At 42.0% G+C, this 19589-nt stretch overlaps 1 protein-coding gene across 5 annotated transcripts in view; it reads right to left on the bottom strand.

Moving 5' to 3' along the window:
- NTRK2 (neurotrophic receptor tyrosine kinase 2) overlaps positions 1–19589 on the bottom strand; it is a 343471-nt gene that overhangs the window by 85341 nt on the left and 238541 nt on the right. For all 5 annotated transcript variants that reach the window (XM_045562234.1, XM_045562236.1, XM_045562233.1 and 2 more), the window contains one exon: positions 7374–7504. In XM_045562234.1, the coding sequence (XP_045418190.1) occupies positions 7374–7504 (131 nt within the window). The remainder of the gene's footprint in view (positions 1–7373; positions 7505–19589) is intronic.

Below are 19589 nucleotides of genomic sequence, written 5' to 3'. Positions count from 1 at the left end.
CAGGTGACAACCTTCAAATACAAGATCTACAGCTAGGGTGTTGACTGCTACTATCTTTATTTTCACAGCCGTCTTGAGATCCAACAAGCCAACCGTCCAAAGGGAAGCAGGAGGTTAAGTTCTAATTCACATATGTTAACATACTTGCGATAATTTGGGGAATAAAATTGATGGTTTATGCTTGCATGTTACATGAAGTTGCATATTAGAAATGATAAATCTTTGAAAGACAGAAAACTAATTCATAGCAATTGTCATATTAGAGAAATATTGACTCAAAGGAGTAAATCAGAAATTAAGCTCCAATATGGACAACTGCAATATATTTTATAGGCTTTAAGTACATCAGAGTAAAATTGTTGGAGAAAATTTCACTAGCCATACAGGAACTGGTGGACCATGGCAGAGCATGGCTACCATTGGTTGTGTGTTGGTCTGTCATGTTAAAGTGAATTAAAGAGCAGCACAATTATCCCAATGCATACTTTCCAAAGACACAAAGGTTTGAAACGAATCTTCCAGCTATGTTTGATGCCAGATGAGTTCACATTAGAGTGAAATGTACTGTTTTGGTTTTAGATTTTCCGAAAAGATGTGGATAAATTGGAGATAAGCCAGAAATGAAGGTGATTACCAAGACAAAAAACAGATCCCTGATAAAGGTTAAAAGTTGAAGTTACTGGGAAAGGGAAATTGATGGGACAACTTACTAGCAGGGGCCTACCTGATTCAAGTACACAAAAGATTCTTATAAGGAACATGATGCTCTCCATCTTACAGCACACGTGTGTGCTCACATGCACACATGCCGGAAAGAATGCACTTACACCAAAGAACAATGAAAATCTATTAAACAATGTCTGGACAAAAAGACAATCACAGACACTACTCAAAGCTCCACAAATTCTGTTCCTAGAGCCTTGTAAAGGTAGAATTGATAGTCAGTGCTTTCTGCAACATTGTGTCCTGTGCAAGCACACAATGTTTCTTTTTAGGGCAATGTTGACAAATGTCCTCTTATTAATAAATAACTAATCTTTTCAGCATCAATTTTCTTTTTGCAGGAACAAGGATTTCACATGCCAGTGTAAATGGAAAAGTGGGAAGGACATGCAAGAAGAGAGAGGAGTGGGAGAGGGACGTCACAATCAACGAAGAGGTGAGAACTGGTACGATGACTACTGTGAAAAAAGAAAGGATGAGACTAGCCATCTGTCTTAGAAATAAATCCACTGGGCAGAGAACTCGAGTCAATGAGCTCTTGATGCTCTTTCTCATCTAGGAATTTTTCCACTTTTCTGGAATTGGAGAGAATGAGCTTTATGCTGTCCTTATCCAGATTCTGAGACAAATAGCCCTGGTCGCTTCCTTTCCCAAAGGTAGCCTCTTCTGTACCAGGCGGCCACCCTGGATGACTGTGTTGCACGTAGGTGTCCTGGGCCTGAAGACTAAGGGGCAATAAAGATGACTAATTGGAATAATTGTGCCCATAGTGTTTTGCTTCTTGGGGAATGAGCATGTGAGTCACAGAGACAGTGTGAGCAGTAGCTGGTGTTGGAAGCAGCGGCCAAATATTAGGGAGCAGCAGTGGCAAGAGACAGCTGCACTGCATTAGTGGGGGAGCCCAGAGGAGAATCCCCGAGGCCCCTGCTGAGAAGATGAAGAAGGGACAGTCACCAGGGCTGCCTCAGATCTTGAGTGAGCTCGTAGATCCCAACTGTTCCAGTCGCAGGGAGGCCTGGCTACCCTGCAGCTCCCACTTGAGTTGGTCATCTTTCATTTCTTCTTGCCAGATCTTTTCGCTTTTCTTTTGGCTAAAGCATCCCGAACATTTTTCCAGGCAGCCAACACTTCCCCACATTGAGCCCGTATGTGTTTGGTAGAGCTGGCCCCATCTTCCATTGCCAGAGGTGGGCGTGTGATGCAGGTCAGCATAATCAGATGCTCCATTCCTCTGGGCCGAGGGTCCTGGGACACAACCAAGATGAGCAAGGAGGAGTAAGCCCTTGGATTTTTGCAGAACTCTTGGGAACAGTTCTTTCATTTGGGTTGCTAGGATGGCAGGATTGGAGCTGATAGCCATTGCTGCCAGATGTTTACCACAATGTGGAAAGAACCTTCCTGAGAATGAATCCAATATGGAAGAAAGCAGAACCAAGGGATGGAGAAAAAGAGAGAGAGAGAAGAGCATTGTTGATTCCCTGGATCCAGCAGTGTCTGAAGCTAGGATACCAGCAGCTAGGTTTGCTAGTAGCATGGATTTCCAGGATCCAATAAATTCCCTTTCCTGCTTAAACCAGCTTGAATTGAGTTTCCAATGAACACGATATTGTTCTCTTTATGAAAGCTGATTATGATGTTTTGCTTGTATCCCCCTGAGGCCAAACCACTCCCTCAGAAATCTGGTTTTCCTTATTTCCACTTACTCCCCTGAATTAAATTTCTACTTGGGAAAATATAAAAGTGCCCCTCATGCCTGTATACAAATGAGCATAACTAATATACTCCTTTATATTATTTGATCAGTGGCATTTGTTGAATTTCCTCAATGTGATTTACTAGGGCATGCGTAGAATTCTATCAATGAAAGTGTGCCACACAATGAGCACCGGACTGAGGCTTAGTCCTAGGTATGACATTAAATGACCTCATTTAAGCAATGTGACTTTGTTTGGGTCATTTGCCTTCTTTGGGTTCCTGTTCCCTCATTGGCAAGTGGGCAAGTTAAGCTAAAGAATGTCAATAATTGCTCTATATTTATTTCTAAGATGATTTCTCATTAGATTACATTATTCTCTATATATCATCTTTACAGGTGCTTTCAGCTATAAAATTCTATGACTATCAATAGATCATCAAATTATTTCTTTACCTAGAAATGCCAACTGCCAACTCTGAAATTTCTTGAAGAGTTATTATTTCCATGGTCCATTTTTCCATTCATCCACCCGCCCAGCCACCCATCCTTCCCTTCCTTCATTCAGCAAGCATTTATTGCATGCTGCTACATATTGGGCGCTGTGCTAACAGACACAGTTCCCACCCTGTAGAATATGCCACTCTAACAGTGGAGACAGACATTCAATGGCACTCATTAAATAAGCCCACAGCACATATATAATTTTAAAACCTTGACAAATGCTATAAAGGACAAGTACAGATGTTTTAACAGCATGTAATATGGAGGTCTGACCTAGATGAGGGAGTGAGCACAGGGAAGACTTCCCAAGGAGGGAAAACTGAAAGGAGAGCTGATGGATGAGTAGGAGTCACTGGGAACAAGCAGCTGGGCACGGGCCATCCGGACATGGACACGGCAACAGCGTGTTGGCTGCTGCTTTGGGCGTGCCTCATGGTGATGTCCAAGAGGGTTTATCAGTTAACTTTTCCCAAACCCTTGGTGGAGAAAAACAACATCATTTTCTCTGTTGACAAGAAGCAATTCAGAAACATGAAAAACAAAAATCCTAAGTTGTATCCCCAAGAAAGCACTTGACGAATTCAGATTTCACTATTTTTTATTTTGCCAAGTCTTCTTCCTGTGCAACACCTGCACCTTGCTTTGACTTGCACCTTGAGGAAGTCACTCAACTTCCCTGAGTCTCGGTTTTCTCATCTATAAAACGTGAGGCTTGGGTTTTATATACGATTTCCAAGTTCTCTCTCATATTCAGCACTTTATGTCTCTAGAATACATCTGAGTTACTGGGGAAGGAGAGGAGAGAACATGAATCCTACAAAGCACACTTGTGGCTATATTTAAAAAACAAGTATCAGCACGCATTCATAGTACAAGGGAATGTTGTAGGAACTATAGCTATTGAAACGCAGGTTGGATGGAGCCAAAAATAGCTAAGGCATCCACAGTTAATGCAGGGAAACTGCCATGAAGCGTTTCCTTGGCAATTGACTTACTTAAAGGTAAAGCAACTCTGTTTGATCAAAGGCTGGTTTCTCTGTTTCTCATCTTCTCTGTGGGTTCTTTGACTGTAATTCAGTGTAAAGGGAAAAAATGGTTGACAAATCCATTCCTCCACAAAACAAAGGTCATCCAAAAATATCAAGAAAAGGGCAATCCGGTTGGATCCAAATAAGCAGGTACTCTCACAGGAGAGGCACGCTCGGCCCCCCTGCACCCTTGAGTGTGCTGCAGGCGTCTTAGGTGTCTTAGGACCACTTCCATCCTAAACAGCTTCCTGTGGATGGCTCAAGCTCTGAAATCATTGGACCAGAATTTACAGGAGTCTGACATCTGTCAATCTGAATGTAAAGCCTTGGATTTCAAACCAGACTCAGCCCCTTCTAGAGAAGCAAAAAGGACAATAGCTGCTATTTCTTAGCATGCATAATCAATGCTGCAGGGGTTGCTAAGCAACAGCAGAAAGGCTGTCAAACATCCCTAGTGCCTCCAGTGGAAGAGGAGTGAGCCCAGCAGCCATTCCACAGAGGTGAGAGGCTGTGCAGCCCCTGGAAGCTGCCTTCAGTTTGTTTCTTTCCTTAAAAAATCCCTTTCTTGTGGTCAAGGCTGAACCATAGACATTTCCCTCCCAGGCTCCTTTAGATAGTCTTTGAATACACTTGCAATTGGCCCAAAGCCCTAAAAAATGAGCAGGTCAGGCTGGCGAGAGGCAGCACTGTGAAAGGTCCGTGGGTTACTCTGATCCAATTCACTCTGGAGCTCGTGGAAGATCCAGCTTGTGTCCCTTACAAGGCTGCAGCCTCTGAATCGCAGAAAATTGAAATGAACTTCCTTTCAGAAGCTTGGAATTATTCTAGCAAATATAAGCAAAACCTCTTATTTCAACAAAAATTCACATGCAGGGTCACTGACATGAGATCTCTTAGGTTAGTGACCATGAAGTTAGAATGAATTTTTAGTCTGCAGACACTTTGTCCTCCCTATTGGAGATGACAGTTTCATTTGAATTTTAACAAGAAGGGGACTTGCAAAGAGAAGTCAGGATTAGATAAAGGGTCCAATCCCCACCACCACCTTTTTTTTTTTTCCACGTTGATTAACAAACAAACACTCATCATCACAGGCCATTAATTTGCAAACACTTACTTGGCAAAGCCAGGAGATACTTGAAGACTAGGCCCTGGGTCTGGTTCAGAGGTGGGATTAGGGGTGTAATTGAGATTTAAACCAGAGAGGGGCCTCCCTGACAGTGCTGATGGGAGATATCCCCAAGCAGAAGCTCATGGTGGACAGGAAAGTGAAATGCTGTGTGGTCTCTCTTAAGGCCAGCCCAGGCACCAGTGGCTAAACATTGCTGTCACCAGCTAACCCTCCACTGTCAGTAGCCCAAGCCCTGAAGTCCTGTTTTAGCACGTGTCTAGAGGGAAATGTGACACACAGGTTGAAGGTGCCCTGGATTTAGCTCTGCAACACCCTCTCCTTAAGGGCAGTGCAAGAGGTATGGAGAAGTAGGCACAGGATAAGGAATGGTACTGAGATGAAAGGCTCTACCCACGGAGAAATTTTTTACATCTATCTCTATCTGGCTGAGATTTTTCAGCTATTCCTACACTATCATCTAAGATTCTCTAATCTTACAGAATTTTCTCACATTCAAAGATTTCCACCTTGTGACACTGGGAAGTGAATTCGGTCAGAGTCTGAAGGCCTGACTTAGCTTCCTGGGTGGCCTCCAAGTAGCAATGCAAAACGTGGGCCCAGAATACGAATCCAGGGTCTTCAGTTTCCTTGTCTATTACACATGGCTAGGCTAGGATTACATGTTCCCCAAGATTCTTCCAGCTATAACATTTGATCAGACTACGAATTTACAAAAATAGAGCCACCTTTTGGTCCAAGTGAACCAAAAGAAAAAAAAAAAAAAGATAGAAGCAGAAGAAAGCAAAACTGCAGATGTAACACTGCCGAATGTTCTGAACATTTTGTGCTAAAAAAACAACAACAAAACTTTTTGAGTAAATGAAAGAAAAGAAGTAGTAGCAATCACAGCAATTAAACATCTCCAGAACCACTGCGTGATTCTCATTTGCACCTTCTACCCCATTCGATCTTACCTCTTCTCCACACTCCCCTGTGTACTCTCCCCTTCCATTTGCCTGTCTTGTGGAGACAATATTTATTTGATATATTTCACTTGTACCGTCCCTAGAAAGGTCTGTCCTTTATTCCCAAAGTGCAGCTGTTCGGAGGCTTCTCTGAGAGTTTAGGAGTATCGTGTCACCCTGGTTAGTATCTTTCAACGACAAGGAAAGCAAATGTACAGTTTTTCCAGCTGGATGAACTTTAACAGAAACCATTTAGGATGGGTAAATCCAAGAATAATTTTAGTTCTCTCCTCAGTTACCCATTAGGTATACCCTGAAACATTTTATTGCTAAGTATAACAGTCACTTGATTTTTAAAAATGAGAAGTTGGCCTGGTTATAACTAGTAAACAAATGCCATTCATGCAAATGTTCCCTGTTTGGCAGATATAAAAGACAACAAAAAACTCAATCATCTTATATTAAACCAAGAAGTTACATTTTAGTACAATTGGCCATGTCCATATTCATTTGGCACTCAATTCATTTTCTAAATATATGCTTCTTTTAAGTGTTTTACATATCTCACTCAATACTTTGGTGAATTTTTTTTTAATTTTGACAATGCATATGTAAAATATCTGCTCAAGTTGTTTGTGCTATTTTTGTTAATTCTTATGTTTTAGAGCACTCAATGGAAATTTTATCTTTATCAATAATAATGTTTATCTTATCGAAGACCAGGGCTCTTTTTTTGAGTTTATGAGGATATGTCTATAATAAAGGACTTTTAGACTTGTTTATTTTAATAAAAGCCCCACATCTCCTAGGGTGGTAGAGTCCACCAGAGACACTGTCCACTCCAGATGGAATCAGGCCTGTACTATGGGGCCTTGGAAACATCTGGGAGGGGCAGGGTAGAGAACTGAGTGGAGCAGAGGCTGAGAGGGTTAAAAAAAAGGTCCACAATCCTCCCTTCTAGACCATGAACCTGAGGAAAGCTTCAGCTGAGCTTGGCAAAAGCACCAAGCAACGGGAAAGACAAGTTTGATTCTTCAAGACTTAACCGGTTGAATTCTGTTTGACCTCACTGACTGACGTCTGGAATTTAGTTAACGTGGATGTGGAAGAGTGGCTTAGAGCTATTTATAGCCTGCAGGCAGGCCGGTCAGTTGCCCCCGAGAAGAACCTCTGACAGTTGAGTAGGCCCCAAGCGTCCTTCCCACTGCCCATTCGGTTAAAGGAATTTGAATACATCCACCATAGCAGACACAATTTGCTCCTGCATTGGCCACTAAAATAAAATAAAATAAAACTTCCACACATTGGTGTGACCACGGATAATGAGACATTCTAGAACGTTCTCTTACCTTCACTGCCACCAAGATCTTGTCCTGCTCAGGACAGAGGTTATAGCATTCAGCTAGGAAAACTTTTCCAAAGGCTCCTTCGCCTAGCTCCCTTTTCAGAACAATGTTATGTCGCTTGATGTGCTGAACAACTGTAAAACAAAGACAGAATGGAAATTGGAATTGAAGCTTGTGGAGGGGGAGGCAGTGGCCTACGCTTGAGTGTGCAGGCCCAAGACTCTCTCCTCCGCACACAGTGAATCACGGGAGAAGCTCATTGTCCGTCTTCACAGTCCAGCCCAAATGCCTGGAAGGAGGTTTCATCAGCTGGCTCCTAGGAATTCAATTATTGTTTTTGATGAGATAAAGTAGAGGCCTAGCTGTTGGCTACAAAATATCATTGATAAACTCTATAGACTAGGGAAGGGGAGAAATGAGAAAGAAATTTACATTACTGGCAAGCCTCTTTATAAGTCAGATTCTTTGCATGTATTTGTTAGTCATGTGTCTGGTGGGACAAGGAGGAGACATAGCCAGGAATCCCTAATTCTTTGTTAAGCCATCTCAGACTCCTGAGGGAGATAAGCTCAAAGGACACAAAGGGAAAAATGCAAAATCTATGCAGTGTTAATTAAGGCTTTGGCCTCACCCAAGTTTTAGCCTTCTGTGAGGTGAGACAGACCATGGTTGAGCCCCAGGGACTTCTTTTGCTTAGACCAGAAATATCTAGACTGTGCTAGAAGCTGGCTTTCTTAGCCCCTTTCTAAAGTCAGGCCCCAGTCCTGGCTCTCCAAAGCCAAGAAGAGACAAGAATAGATGAATCTGGGGAAGAGAGAAGAATATTTCTCCCTACAGTGTGGAGCAGAGCTGGCCCAAGTCACTCCTCCAGACGCCTTCTTGGGGAGCAAGGCAGGAGGCAGTTGAGGGTTCTAAGAGGCTCACGGGCTGCAAGGTGGGCACCAGAGAAAGGACAGACCCAATGGAGGAGAAACCCACAAGGAGACTCCCCAGAGGACAACACTGCAGTGCAGTCCTGAGCCTCTCCACCCAGCACGTTAAATGCCGGCTCTTTAGCACTGGTGTATCGCTGGGTCTTGGTCACTATTCTTTTCTAAACTCCTTGCCCCTGGACGGTAGTGTATTAAAGAGAGATTGCAATGCCCTCTAGGGCTTGGAATGTGTGGCCACCAATGTTCTCTCAATTCGTTCTCACAAGCCCATTCCTCTCTGCATTTTATACGTGGGCAAACAGTCTGCAGGAATGTCAAGGATTCAGTCTGGGAATGGAATTGGGATCTGAACCCCAGTCTGTCTGAATCCAGAGTCCAGGCTCTTTCTTCTACACTACCAAGTCTCTTTTCAATTGTAAATTGTGTTAAACAGGACTAGAGACTTGATTTACATGAGAAATAGAGAAAAAAGTAAAAACGATCCCCAGGCTTTCTCTCTGCTCAGTCCACCCTTCCAAGTCCAGCTCAAATTCTTGCTCCCTGGGGGAGAGCTTTCCAGGACCGCTTTGACCACCAAAGACCTCTCCCCAATTCACATTAGATCATGGCTTGTACCTAGTTGTATTAGGATTTATCCTTCAGTCATTTCACACCTGCAAGCTTCCAAGGTGAAGAGGAAGTCCTGAGAGCCTGTGCAATATACCTTAGGGGCTAAGCACAAAGTAGAGATTTAGTACTGTGGTGTAATCTGATCATTTTTCTTTAAAAGTTTTTTATTCCCTTGATTGTGAACTGCGTTATAAAAACAGAAGGAAATATAAAACATATCCCTGCAGTTTAAAGGATAATAATAAAATGAATACTTACGAACCCACCATCTCATTTAAGAAAGAGAATATCACTAGTACAGTAGGAACATAACTGTATTCTTTCGTGATTGTATTCACTTCCCTATTTATCTCCCAGGGATACCCACTATCTTAAATTTTGTGTTAATCATTTCCTTTCTAAGTTTGCTGCCAACATTATATCCCTAACAAGACATAGTGCAGCTTTGCCTGTTTTCAAGGCTACATAAATGGAATCATACTATATGAATTCTTCCATATCTTGCATCTTTCTCTGAACAACGCCCTTGAGACTGAGTTACATCATGTGTGTGGTAGTAATTCTTTCCCTCTTACTACTTCATAATATTCTGTGGAAGGACTATACCACCGTTTATTTATCCATTCTATGTTGATGGATACCCTATACAGTTTCTTTCTAGACACAACTTGATATAAAATGCGAGTGGTGATTAAGGTTTTGCTTTAATGGGATTTTTTCCCCCTGATAATTCATATGGTTTGGAGCTGTGAATGGCTCTCTGAGCCTCTAGGAGCTCCGGGTGATAAAAATCAAAGGGTCTTTTTATGAGCAACAATATTAATGAATATAAGAACGTATATTAATTTCTCATGCTCCAGTAGCGACGCCTGAATTTAAGAGGAGAGAAACGTGTTCATTAGGTAGAGTGCCCATATACAGACACAAATGTAATTCTTGCAGAGAATTAGCTGCCATATTTAAATCTAATATTTAACTCCCTGGTTGTCACATGTTCACTGGGAATTAAATTGCCACTTGATTTACTTCACACTCTAACCAGACCAAGGCAAGTATTTAACTTTTTTTGCATTTGACTCACACATTTTTTTTCTTTTATTATTACAAGCAGGGGGAAAAGTTGTTGGAAAATAAGTTTGAAAGCTACCATTTCATCACCTTCAAAATTAAAATTTATTAAACTGGTTTTCCCATGTCGACCTTGAAAGCAGTAAATGCATATTTTCTTTAGAAAATAGGCTACTGTATTTGCATTTATTTGCTTTGTTGTGCTTTGGGGCATAGATTATCTGAACAGTGTCCTTTTGCCGATACATTCTCTCTGAACAGAACAAATTTCTTTTTATAAGACTGAAGCTACTTAGAGGCGTAGGTGACAATTTAAATATGCTATATAAACATTTTTGAAAAAATATGTTTAATAATAATACCCATAGATAGATACCATTGTGCTATATTATCTCAGTTAACCCACGACAACCCGATTGAGTATGTAGGTAATACAGCAGCTCAGTCTCTCGGATGTAGGATCGGGGAGAACATCTAACCTGAAGCTTCCATTTCACTGAGCTGAGAATTTCATCCCATTCTGCTCCAAGAGAGCATCAGGACTTATCCCAACCTGCCTCATTTCCATTTCTCTCGAACATCACGGCAAGTCCCTGGTTATCCAGTCCTTCACCCCAACATTGCTCGTGCCTGCCCCGTCAACTCTTGAGAGCCCCTGGCATCCCCTGAACACCCTTCCATAGTGCTCTCTGGGCTCACTGCCTGTGACCCCACAAGCTCCTCATTTCCCCAACTCTCGTTAAAAGTCCCTGTGCCTTCCTGGCTCAAATAAAACCTTGGCAATGCACCAAGGATGCCTTTCCTCCCCCACCCTCTCAAATGGATGCCATCCCCCTCCCTCTTGCCCAGGTATACCAGGGCCCGCATGCCTCATCGCTGCCCCTTGCTCCCTCTCCCTCCTGCTAGAGCCCCAACTGTCACGGAAGATCTATATTAGGGAGCCAATGCCTGTACCACCTCTGCCAAGTCCTTGCTGACATCTCGGTTACTCCCCTCACTCACTGAGCTTCTGGCTCACACTTTCTCTCTCCCTTACCTGTGCCTTGGTCCCCAGGGCCCGAGGCACACCGAGGTTCAGGAACTCACCTAAGCTATAGGAACACTGGGCTGCCATTTCTCCTGTCTTTCAGGAGTGAGGCTAAGAGTCCAGGTTTGGTTTGGCTTTTGCATGGCATTAAGCTGACTTCTGAGAGCAAGCCTTTCTTATTAAAGGAAGAAATGCACTGATTCACAATCTGGACAAACTCCTATCTTACTGTGGACTAGCACTTTGAATATTATTGTTTTGAAGGGCTCTATGAACATTTTGACTCATATTTTACAAAATATTCGGAGTGAAGCAAGCCTAAGGATTCCATGAGGTGTTTTTTTGTTTTTGTTTTTTGTTTTTGAGATGAGGGTCTTGCTATGTTGCCCAGGCTGGTGTCAAACTCCTGGTCTCCCACCTCAGCATGCCAAGTAGCTGGGATTACAGACTTGAGTCAATACAGCTGGCAAAGATTCCATGTTAAATAAGCTATTGTGTCATCATGTGAAATTCTTATATGCTTCCTTTCTCTGAGACCAGTCAATTCTCTGCTTTTAACTTTAAGGACTTGAGCAAAATCACCAGAAACCCATCATGAATAAGTGTAATAAAAAAAAAATAAGATCCCAAATTCCAATGTAAATGGCTTCCTAGATTTGGAGGAAAACTCAAAACAATAGCTCATTTTTTAAAAAGTTTTACAGAAAAAATTTTTTCTTTAAAATTCACGCTACCAAAAGAAAAGAAGGTCTCAGTGAGAGCTATAAGAAATACACTACCAAACTCACGTGGTCGGCATGCTGTCTGGGCGTCTTTGTCACTGATGGAATTTTCCAGAGTGGAAATCTGGCGGCCTTGGTAATCTGTCTCATGAATACCGAAACTGAACAGATTTCCAGTTTTGTATTAATATCACATTATAGTACTGGAAAATGCATTGTGTCACAAAGTAGCTTCAGCAGTTTACAGAGATGCTTGCAGCTTCAGATTGCTTAAATCAAATTCCTAGCATAGAGTCTTCCCAGAAGCACACATTCTATATATACACACGGGCAATAGATAAAGTATTAATCCGTGTCTATATCCATTAGTACTAATCTAAAACTAATTTAAAAAATAAATAAATGTAATTCTACCCATTTAAGGTCTTAAATAGGAAATGTGTCTTTCCTATTTCCTCAATAATGGGGTTTCGCAGAAACCCTTGGCCCAGTGGACATAATCCCTTCAACACATGGATCTTAAGCTGAGACATTTATTGAGTGTCTAATATATGCCAATTCTAAGTGATCTGTGTTAAAAAGAAAGACATGTTAAGGTTTTGACTAGAAAGGTGAAAAGTAATGCACCCTAGAAGATAATGTTAGGGGTCCCTGAAATTTTCTCTCAGTTTCCCCTATGGTCCTCCATGCAGAGCCTGCCTTGTGCAGTTCTATCTCATAGGACTGGACGTGGTGATAGGGCGGGAACTTAAAGTCCATCAAAATCGACTCCTTTGTGTTTGACGGATCAGTGAGTGAGGCTCCGCGTGCAGTGATGAGACTGTCCCAGATCCACACAGCTGAAGGTGACCAAGCTAGGATTCAGGTCCCCTGCCTCTCAGAAGAGTGACCCTTGAACTCCTCATCATAGGCCCCTAATTAGGACTGAAGACAGTGAGGGTTTCCTGACATCCAAGCAAAAGCAGGCATTTCATTTAGTTAATATCTTTTCTGCTAGAAATACTTGAAACATTCATGTGTATCATCCGAAATGGACCAAACATCTCATAATGAAGAATTTCATTAGAAAACTGCCAACAAATACAAAATATGAGTGTGAAAAGCAGAAGGAAAAGGTTAAATACTTTGAAAAATACTTGAACTTGATTTAAGATATAAGTAACAAAAATTATTTCCTAAGTATCTTAATGCATGAGTAGCATATTGAATCAAGTGAAACCACCAACCTTATAAACATAAATTTGTGTGAAAGATAGAAACTATTTTTTTAATTTCATCTACATTTTTATTAAGCTACAGATAGGTACTAAACTGAAAATAGATGCAATTAAGATCACAGACATAAAACACCCCAGGACAAGAAAAGGGCAAATATTCATAAATAATATTAATGATGACACAGAGCATGTAATGATACTGAGCTATTCCTAAGCACTTTTCCGTAAAAAAAATCCCAATGTGCATTACCATCAATTAATTTTCATATCCCTCTGAATGAGGTCAGTGGTCACATTTATTTTACAGATGACACCACAACTAATTGACTTACTTGTGGTCATAGAGCAATCCACTTACTTCTCCTTTTCCAAGTACTGTTTCCGGTGAAATGAGAAAATAGAGAGGGAAGAGGGTGCCTAACATGTGCTGATTGCTATTATGGGCCAGAGAGTGCACTGAGAGCTTAACAAGAGTTATCAGTCTTCATAACAATCTGGTAGGGTATTCTTACCTCCATTTCAGATTAAAGAAAAAAGAAGAAGATCAGATCTACTGAGCACAATAATCATCTGAGGTTATACAATGAGTAACAGACAGGGCTTGAATTCTTTTCACTACACACTCCCTTTCCTTGGCCTTCTTATGAAAAGCAAAGTGAATGAGAAAGTCTGTGAGTTTGACTTTGCCTACTTAGAGAATCATGGGTTTATTTTTATCAACTTAGTTCAATAAATCCTTACTAAGAACCTGCTAAAAATGCCTGGGAATTTTTCTAGGGCCCAGAAAAAGGGAGGAGTAAAATAATCCCTGTTCTCTAGAAACTCATAACCTAAAGGGGCAGAAAAATACACATACGAATATCTATCATGCCATTTACTTACATCTTTGCTTCATTCGCAAAAGATTCTAGGCACTAAGAAATATGAAAACTTAAATAACAACTCAAGTCAGGAAACATGAAATAGAAATCTAAGACAAAGCTCTAAGTACAAATGCAAACTGTCTCCAATAGTTATTAAACTTGAGTCATAATTTGACTCTCACCTTCCTGGCAGGAAAAGAGAAAAGACAAACACACTTATTTACAAAATTTTGGCTACCCATAAGTAAAAGCACAGAGATTCCTCTGGAAAGTACGATTCTTCATGACAGTTTTCAAAGGAATGCACAATATGGACTTTACACAGGGGCTGCTGATTGGCACAATGATCAACATCCTTAACAATGTCCCTAGAGTAAGGAGTGGGTTTCCTAAGGATGTCTCTCACAGCAGAACTCAATAAGAGATGAACATAGGACACAAAAGCCACCCTCAGCCAAAGCGTTACACAAGGAGTCCACAGCACTTAACATCATAATGGCATAAAAATAAACACCTATGGGCATACTCAAAAATGCTTTGGGCATGGGGTTGACAAATAGGCATAATTTCCCCTAACCCACTGCTGGGCCTAGAACACACTAGGCAATTAAAACTATTTTATGAATAAATAATAACAAGAACATGTAAAAATAGATGAGTTATTGAACAAGAGAAAAGTGGTGGGAAACAGGGCATTTACTGGGGGGTGGGAAGCGGGGGAGCAGAAAGAACAAGGATGAGGAGAAGAGAAGTCCAGAGCATGTTTAGGAAATAGTGATTTATCTTGGTTTTTCCTGAAGAGGAGTAGCTGGCAACATGCTGTAAAAACAGAATGAGGCTGGATCACGGAGGGCCTTCATCATCTCACTAAGCAGTTTAGAGACCTTCTGGCACTACTAAATATAGACTCTTGGACCAGAGACTTCATTCTCTGTGCCTCCAATTCCTCAGTACTAAATGAGGGAGTTTGGGCCAAGTGGCATCTGAAGTATGCTCCTGCCCGCACGTTGCACAGGCTGGGAGTCTATGACTTTACATGTGAGTCCATGACTTGTATACAGATGAGTCCTGGGGAGCTACTGAAGACCTTCAAACATGGAGAGAAGTGATAACACAAGTCACAAGAGAGATTGCACTGGCTGCGGTGAAAGTGGAGGTAGGGAGGCCAGTTAGGGAGTAGCTCTAGAACTCATCCGCTCAGAGGCTGATGCAGAGCCAAGGTGGCTCCACTGAGTCACTCACCCATCTTTCCTCTCCGCCCTTTGTCCATCAAAGGTGCACGGCTCAGCATGACCACTTTTTGTGGGAGGGCTGGCCACAGCCAAAGAGGTTGGGGTCAAGACTGTGACCCCAAAGGGAACAGATATATCACCAAAGGCCAATCCTCAGAGAATGACCGTGCAGAAAAACAGGGAAAGACAGAGGATGAGACCAAAATGGACAAATCAGAGGCAGGCAGCAGGCCATGGATGATGACCCTGAAGAGGGCAGAAGAAGGCAGACTGCCCTGGGTGGAGTGATGGGTGGGAGGTGAGGAGGTAGAGGTGGCACATGGAGACTGCCCTTGGTTGGGGGAGGTCAGTCTAGAGACAGCAGGGTGGCTCCAGCGGATGGGGGGAGGGGTGATGTTGAGGTTTGAGGGTGTTGTTAAATTAAGGGGAATCGTAGAGGGTAAGAAATTGAACAGAGAGAAAAATAGAAAAAGGAAGGAAGGAAGAAGAGGAGATAACTGGTGGGAGAGATTCCTAAGGAAGGTACGGAGTGTGCAATGGGGTGGAGGACATAGAAAAATTCTGAAACAGAGAAGAGAGATTTTGAGTGAGTGACCTTCTGAGGGCCTCAACCCAATGCTCAGCATAGCACTTGGCCGCCAAAGGAGCAGGTGGACTTTCAGGGATTACCAAGGGGTCTATATGCACAAGCCCTCCTAAGCCTTTAAGCCCAGCCTGGCAGCCCTGCCTTTGGTGCAGTGAGGAACAAGAGAGACTCCTGCAAAGCCCCTTTACTCTTCTTGGAGGGCACCAGGTACCTACTCAGGTACCCCATACAATATCCTCTAGCAGCAAATAACCCTTTCCTCACTAGAGCAGATTTTAACACCCTGAATGAGAGCAGAGTGGTGATAGGGGTGGAGACAGAAGAGCTTCCTTTAACCTGATTGTTATAGCAGGTAAAAGCAAGAGAGTTATTTAAGCTAAATTCTCAAAACTTCTTGTAGAAAAAAGCCGAGGGGGGAAAGCCCCAGAAATCTTTCAAGTTGTTAGACTGGAAGGAACACCACACTTCAAAATACACATATGGTACAGCCTTCGCTTTGACATCCCCTAACAGCCAAAATTATATCTGTTCTACACGCTGGCATGTGGTAGAGTTGGATTGATTTGCCCTGACAGCTCTCCCCGCTGGAACAATACTTGTCAGTCAGTCCCAGCAATGTTTGTATTTTCGAGAATCATTATGCACAGTGATTGTACAAAATCCTGGCAGGTGGGCCAGACAGTCTTATCTGCCTTCCCCTCCGACTCTGTGTCCCTGAGCCCAAGAGTTCTTCCTGCTCTGAAGGCTGGAAGGCATCCCCCTGACACTTTGCTTTCCACTCCCAAGCTCGTGCAGAAGCCTCCATTTGAGGACTCTCTGCTGGTGCCTGTTTAATCTTTAGAATCCTCCACTCCTGTGCCCTCCCCATAAAACTTTCCGTCTTTCAACAATTTAAACTGGTAGCTACTGGGGTTTTCTAACTGACTTCTTCAAGTTAGTTGGCCTTTACTAATATACCTCTGCAGGAATGTTCCCACTGGGGAAGAAATCTTTCGTTTTGGGTGGGGATGGTTCAGAAACCACACCAATGGTCGTTCAGGGACTTCCCTGATCTATGTCATAATTAGTGAACAGTTTATCCTTACTTAAATATACTGAGCATCTTCTCTGTGCACATACCTTAGTGAGGGAGCAGGAGTAGGTAAGAGAAATACGTCCGTAAAAATGATGCAATCAGAATCTGACAAATGGTGATGACAGGGACAAGCAAAGGGCCATGTAACTGGGCAACTCAGAAAAGGCTCCATGGAGTCATCAGGGACAACTTTACAAACGCAGATTGGAGCCTTTATGAGGAAAGCTCTGAGCATAAGAGGAAGGAGCAAGTGCATAGACGCAATGGGAACCCGGGTGGCATTTTATGAGGTCCAGAACTTCGTGCCAGCTTTCCAGGTGGCTTTCCTTGGCTGCAGACTCTGTCCTGATTCCATAGAAAGGCTCAGTCAAGCTCATAACCCATAAGCGACTGTCTGAAAGATGGAGGGTCACAGGCAAGGTTTCTAGGGGCATCCCAAGCGTTTTCCATCTCTGGATGACTTTCTGTCCAGTTAATATGCAAAGCAGAGTCCCAGGCTCTTTCCTCTTTAATATGCTTATTTGAGAACTCCGATTTTACAAAGTAATGTTAATATTTATTTTCCTTAAAGGCTTTTACAATACGTCCAGGATCTTTCAAACCAGCATTCTCTCTCCCACGCCCTGATTCACCATTTATGCATCTAGGGGAAATGAACTGTGTTGGGTGCTGTAGAAGATTCTGGGATGAATAAGAGGAAGGGGAAGTAAACAGTCATTACATGCACATCAGCTCTGTGCGAGGCATTGCGGTAAGTGTCTCATTCAAACATCCTGATGGGGCTAGGGAGAGGCATCACTGTTTCCATCTTGGGGATGTGGCAACCAAGTCTTGGAGATGTTAAGTAAGTTGTTCAAAGTCACATAGCTGGAAAGCAGCAAGGCAGGCCAGGAGTGCTTCTAAGTCCACACAGTCTCTGCCAATAGATCATGAATCTTTCCCTCAAAGGATGGACAGTGTAACACGGAAATGAGGCAAGTACATGAGGAACAGTTACCAAAGGCAGAATATAAAAACTGCCACGACAGATGTGAAAAATATAGGGTTAAGGGACTGTAGAAGAAGCACATCTTTTGAGTATAGGGTTTGGGTTTGGAGGATAGGCCATTTGAATTTTTCCTTGAAAGCAGAGCTGGAACATTGGTTGGAAAGAAGAATATTGTAGGATGTGATGAATTATGACATTTCCAGAATGCCAAGATGTCACTGACTTGATCACGTGTTGGATCTTCATGCAAAGACATGTCTGCCTTAAAGACCAAAATCTGAAAACTATTTAGGTTGAGTCAAATGAAGTTTCCAATCATGCAGGCCAAAATCAGAGAAATATTGGCTCGTTTATGTAGCTCAACCTAATTTATCACTAATTTGTACCCTTCCACACAGAACCTCTGAATTTTAGGGAAAAAAAGCCATATTGTTTTTAAGTTTCAAAAAACCATTAAAGAAAGCAATACATGTACACGGCAACAAATCAAGTAGTACCAAAGAGCGTACGACAAAAAGAAATTGTCCCTTCCAAAGGTCCCGATCTTCTGTGTAGCCAATTCAAACCGATCTGATTTTTGGGTTTCTGGGGATTCCCTCCAGAACTCTAATGAACATGCTTATACCTCCTGTTCCTGTTTGCCCACTTTCTGACTACCTACTACATGAGAGGAGGATTCAGCTTGCAGTACCCCAATAATCGAGAGCTGCTTTATTTTTAGTTCTTTTGTTTATTATCTGTCATACTTATATCTCTATTCTAGCCATGTTCTGATACTACCTCTCTGCATATGACGAGCATGTGAGTAGCTCTACTTTCCCTCAACCCCAATCACCTTCCATATTCTTTAATATTACCTTCACTGTAATTATACAAGTCATTAGTATTTATATTCTGTTCACAATGTGATACAATTAAGTTTATGCTTCTAAAAATTAAAAAGCAATAAACAGAATTTATGTTAACATGACCAGCTTAACATCATACTCCACAAGGCTTAGTGTCTCTCCCATGTTTCACGTCATGCAGAGAACTTCTGAGCCACTTAAAGGGGGGTGTTCCTAACATTAAGTTCAAATGGATTCTCTTCTCTAGCATCATGATTGTCCTAGCATCTAATTTCAGTAGGCAGAATTTTCATTTATTCGCTGGGACTTAATTTGAGCTCTAAGGTGCTTTTTCAGGACTGGGAACTGTCTTGTCTTCTTTTCTTTGATAATTTGCTCCTTGCCACTTTTCTCTGTTCTCATCATTATCTGGAAATCTCAGTCATCTCATGTTGCCTCTCATGGATGGACTCTCTATTTCTCTTATCTTTTCTTCCCCAAGATTCTCCATCACTGTCTTTTTGTTCTTCACTTGATCTTAGCCAAAAGACTGAGAAGCGATTGTCTTTTTGTCGTTCATGCTAGAAAATTTTCTTGACTATCTTTTAGGCCTATGACTGAAACTTTTATTTCTGCCATCATATATTTGTTATGAGTCCCCTCTTGTTCTCTCATACTTCCTTTTCATACCCATCTATCTTTAAGTATATAAAATCTAAAATCAGAGAAAACATTTTTTTTTTCTTTTGGCCTCTCTTCTGCTTCCTGAAATACCTGTTTTCTTTGAGATCAGTTTTCCTCTGGAACTTTTCTTTTAAGTGCTTATTGTCCTCAGAGATATGGTGGAACTCAAATCCCATTTATGTTTAATAAGTAAAGATTGGTATGGAAGTAACATTCATTGGGTGTCGGGCAGGTTGGGGGGAGGAGGGGATGGGTATATTCACACCTAATGGGTGTGGTGCACACTGTCTGGGGAATGGACATGCTTTCAGCTCTGACTTGGGTGGGGAAAAGGCAATATATGTAACCTAAACAATTGTACTCCCATAATATTCTGAAATAAAAAATAA

The sequence above is a fragment of the Lemur catta genome, chromosome 10 (assembly GCF_020740605.2).
Source record: "Lemur catta isolate mLemCat1 chromosome 10, mLemCat1.pri, whole genome shotgun sequence".
Taxonomy (NCBI): Eukaryota; Metazoa; Chordata; class Mammalia; order Primates; family Lemuridae; genus Lemur; species Lemur catta.
Note: the sequence above shows the minus strand (reverse complement) of the source record. Positions and strands in the feature narration are given on the sequence as shown.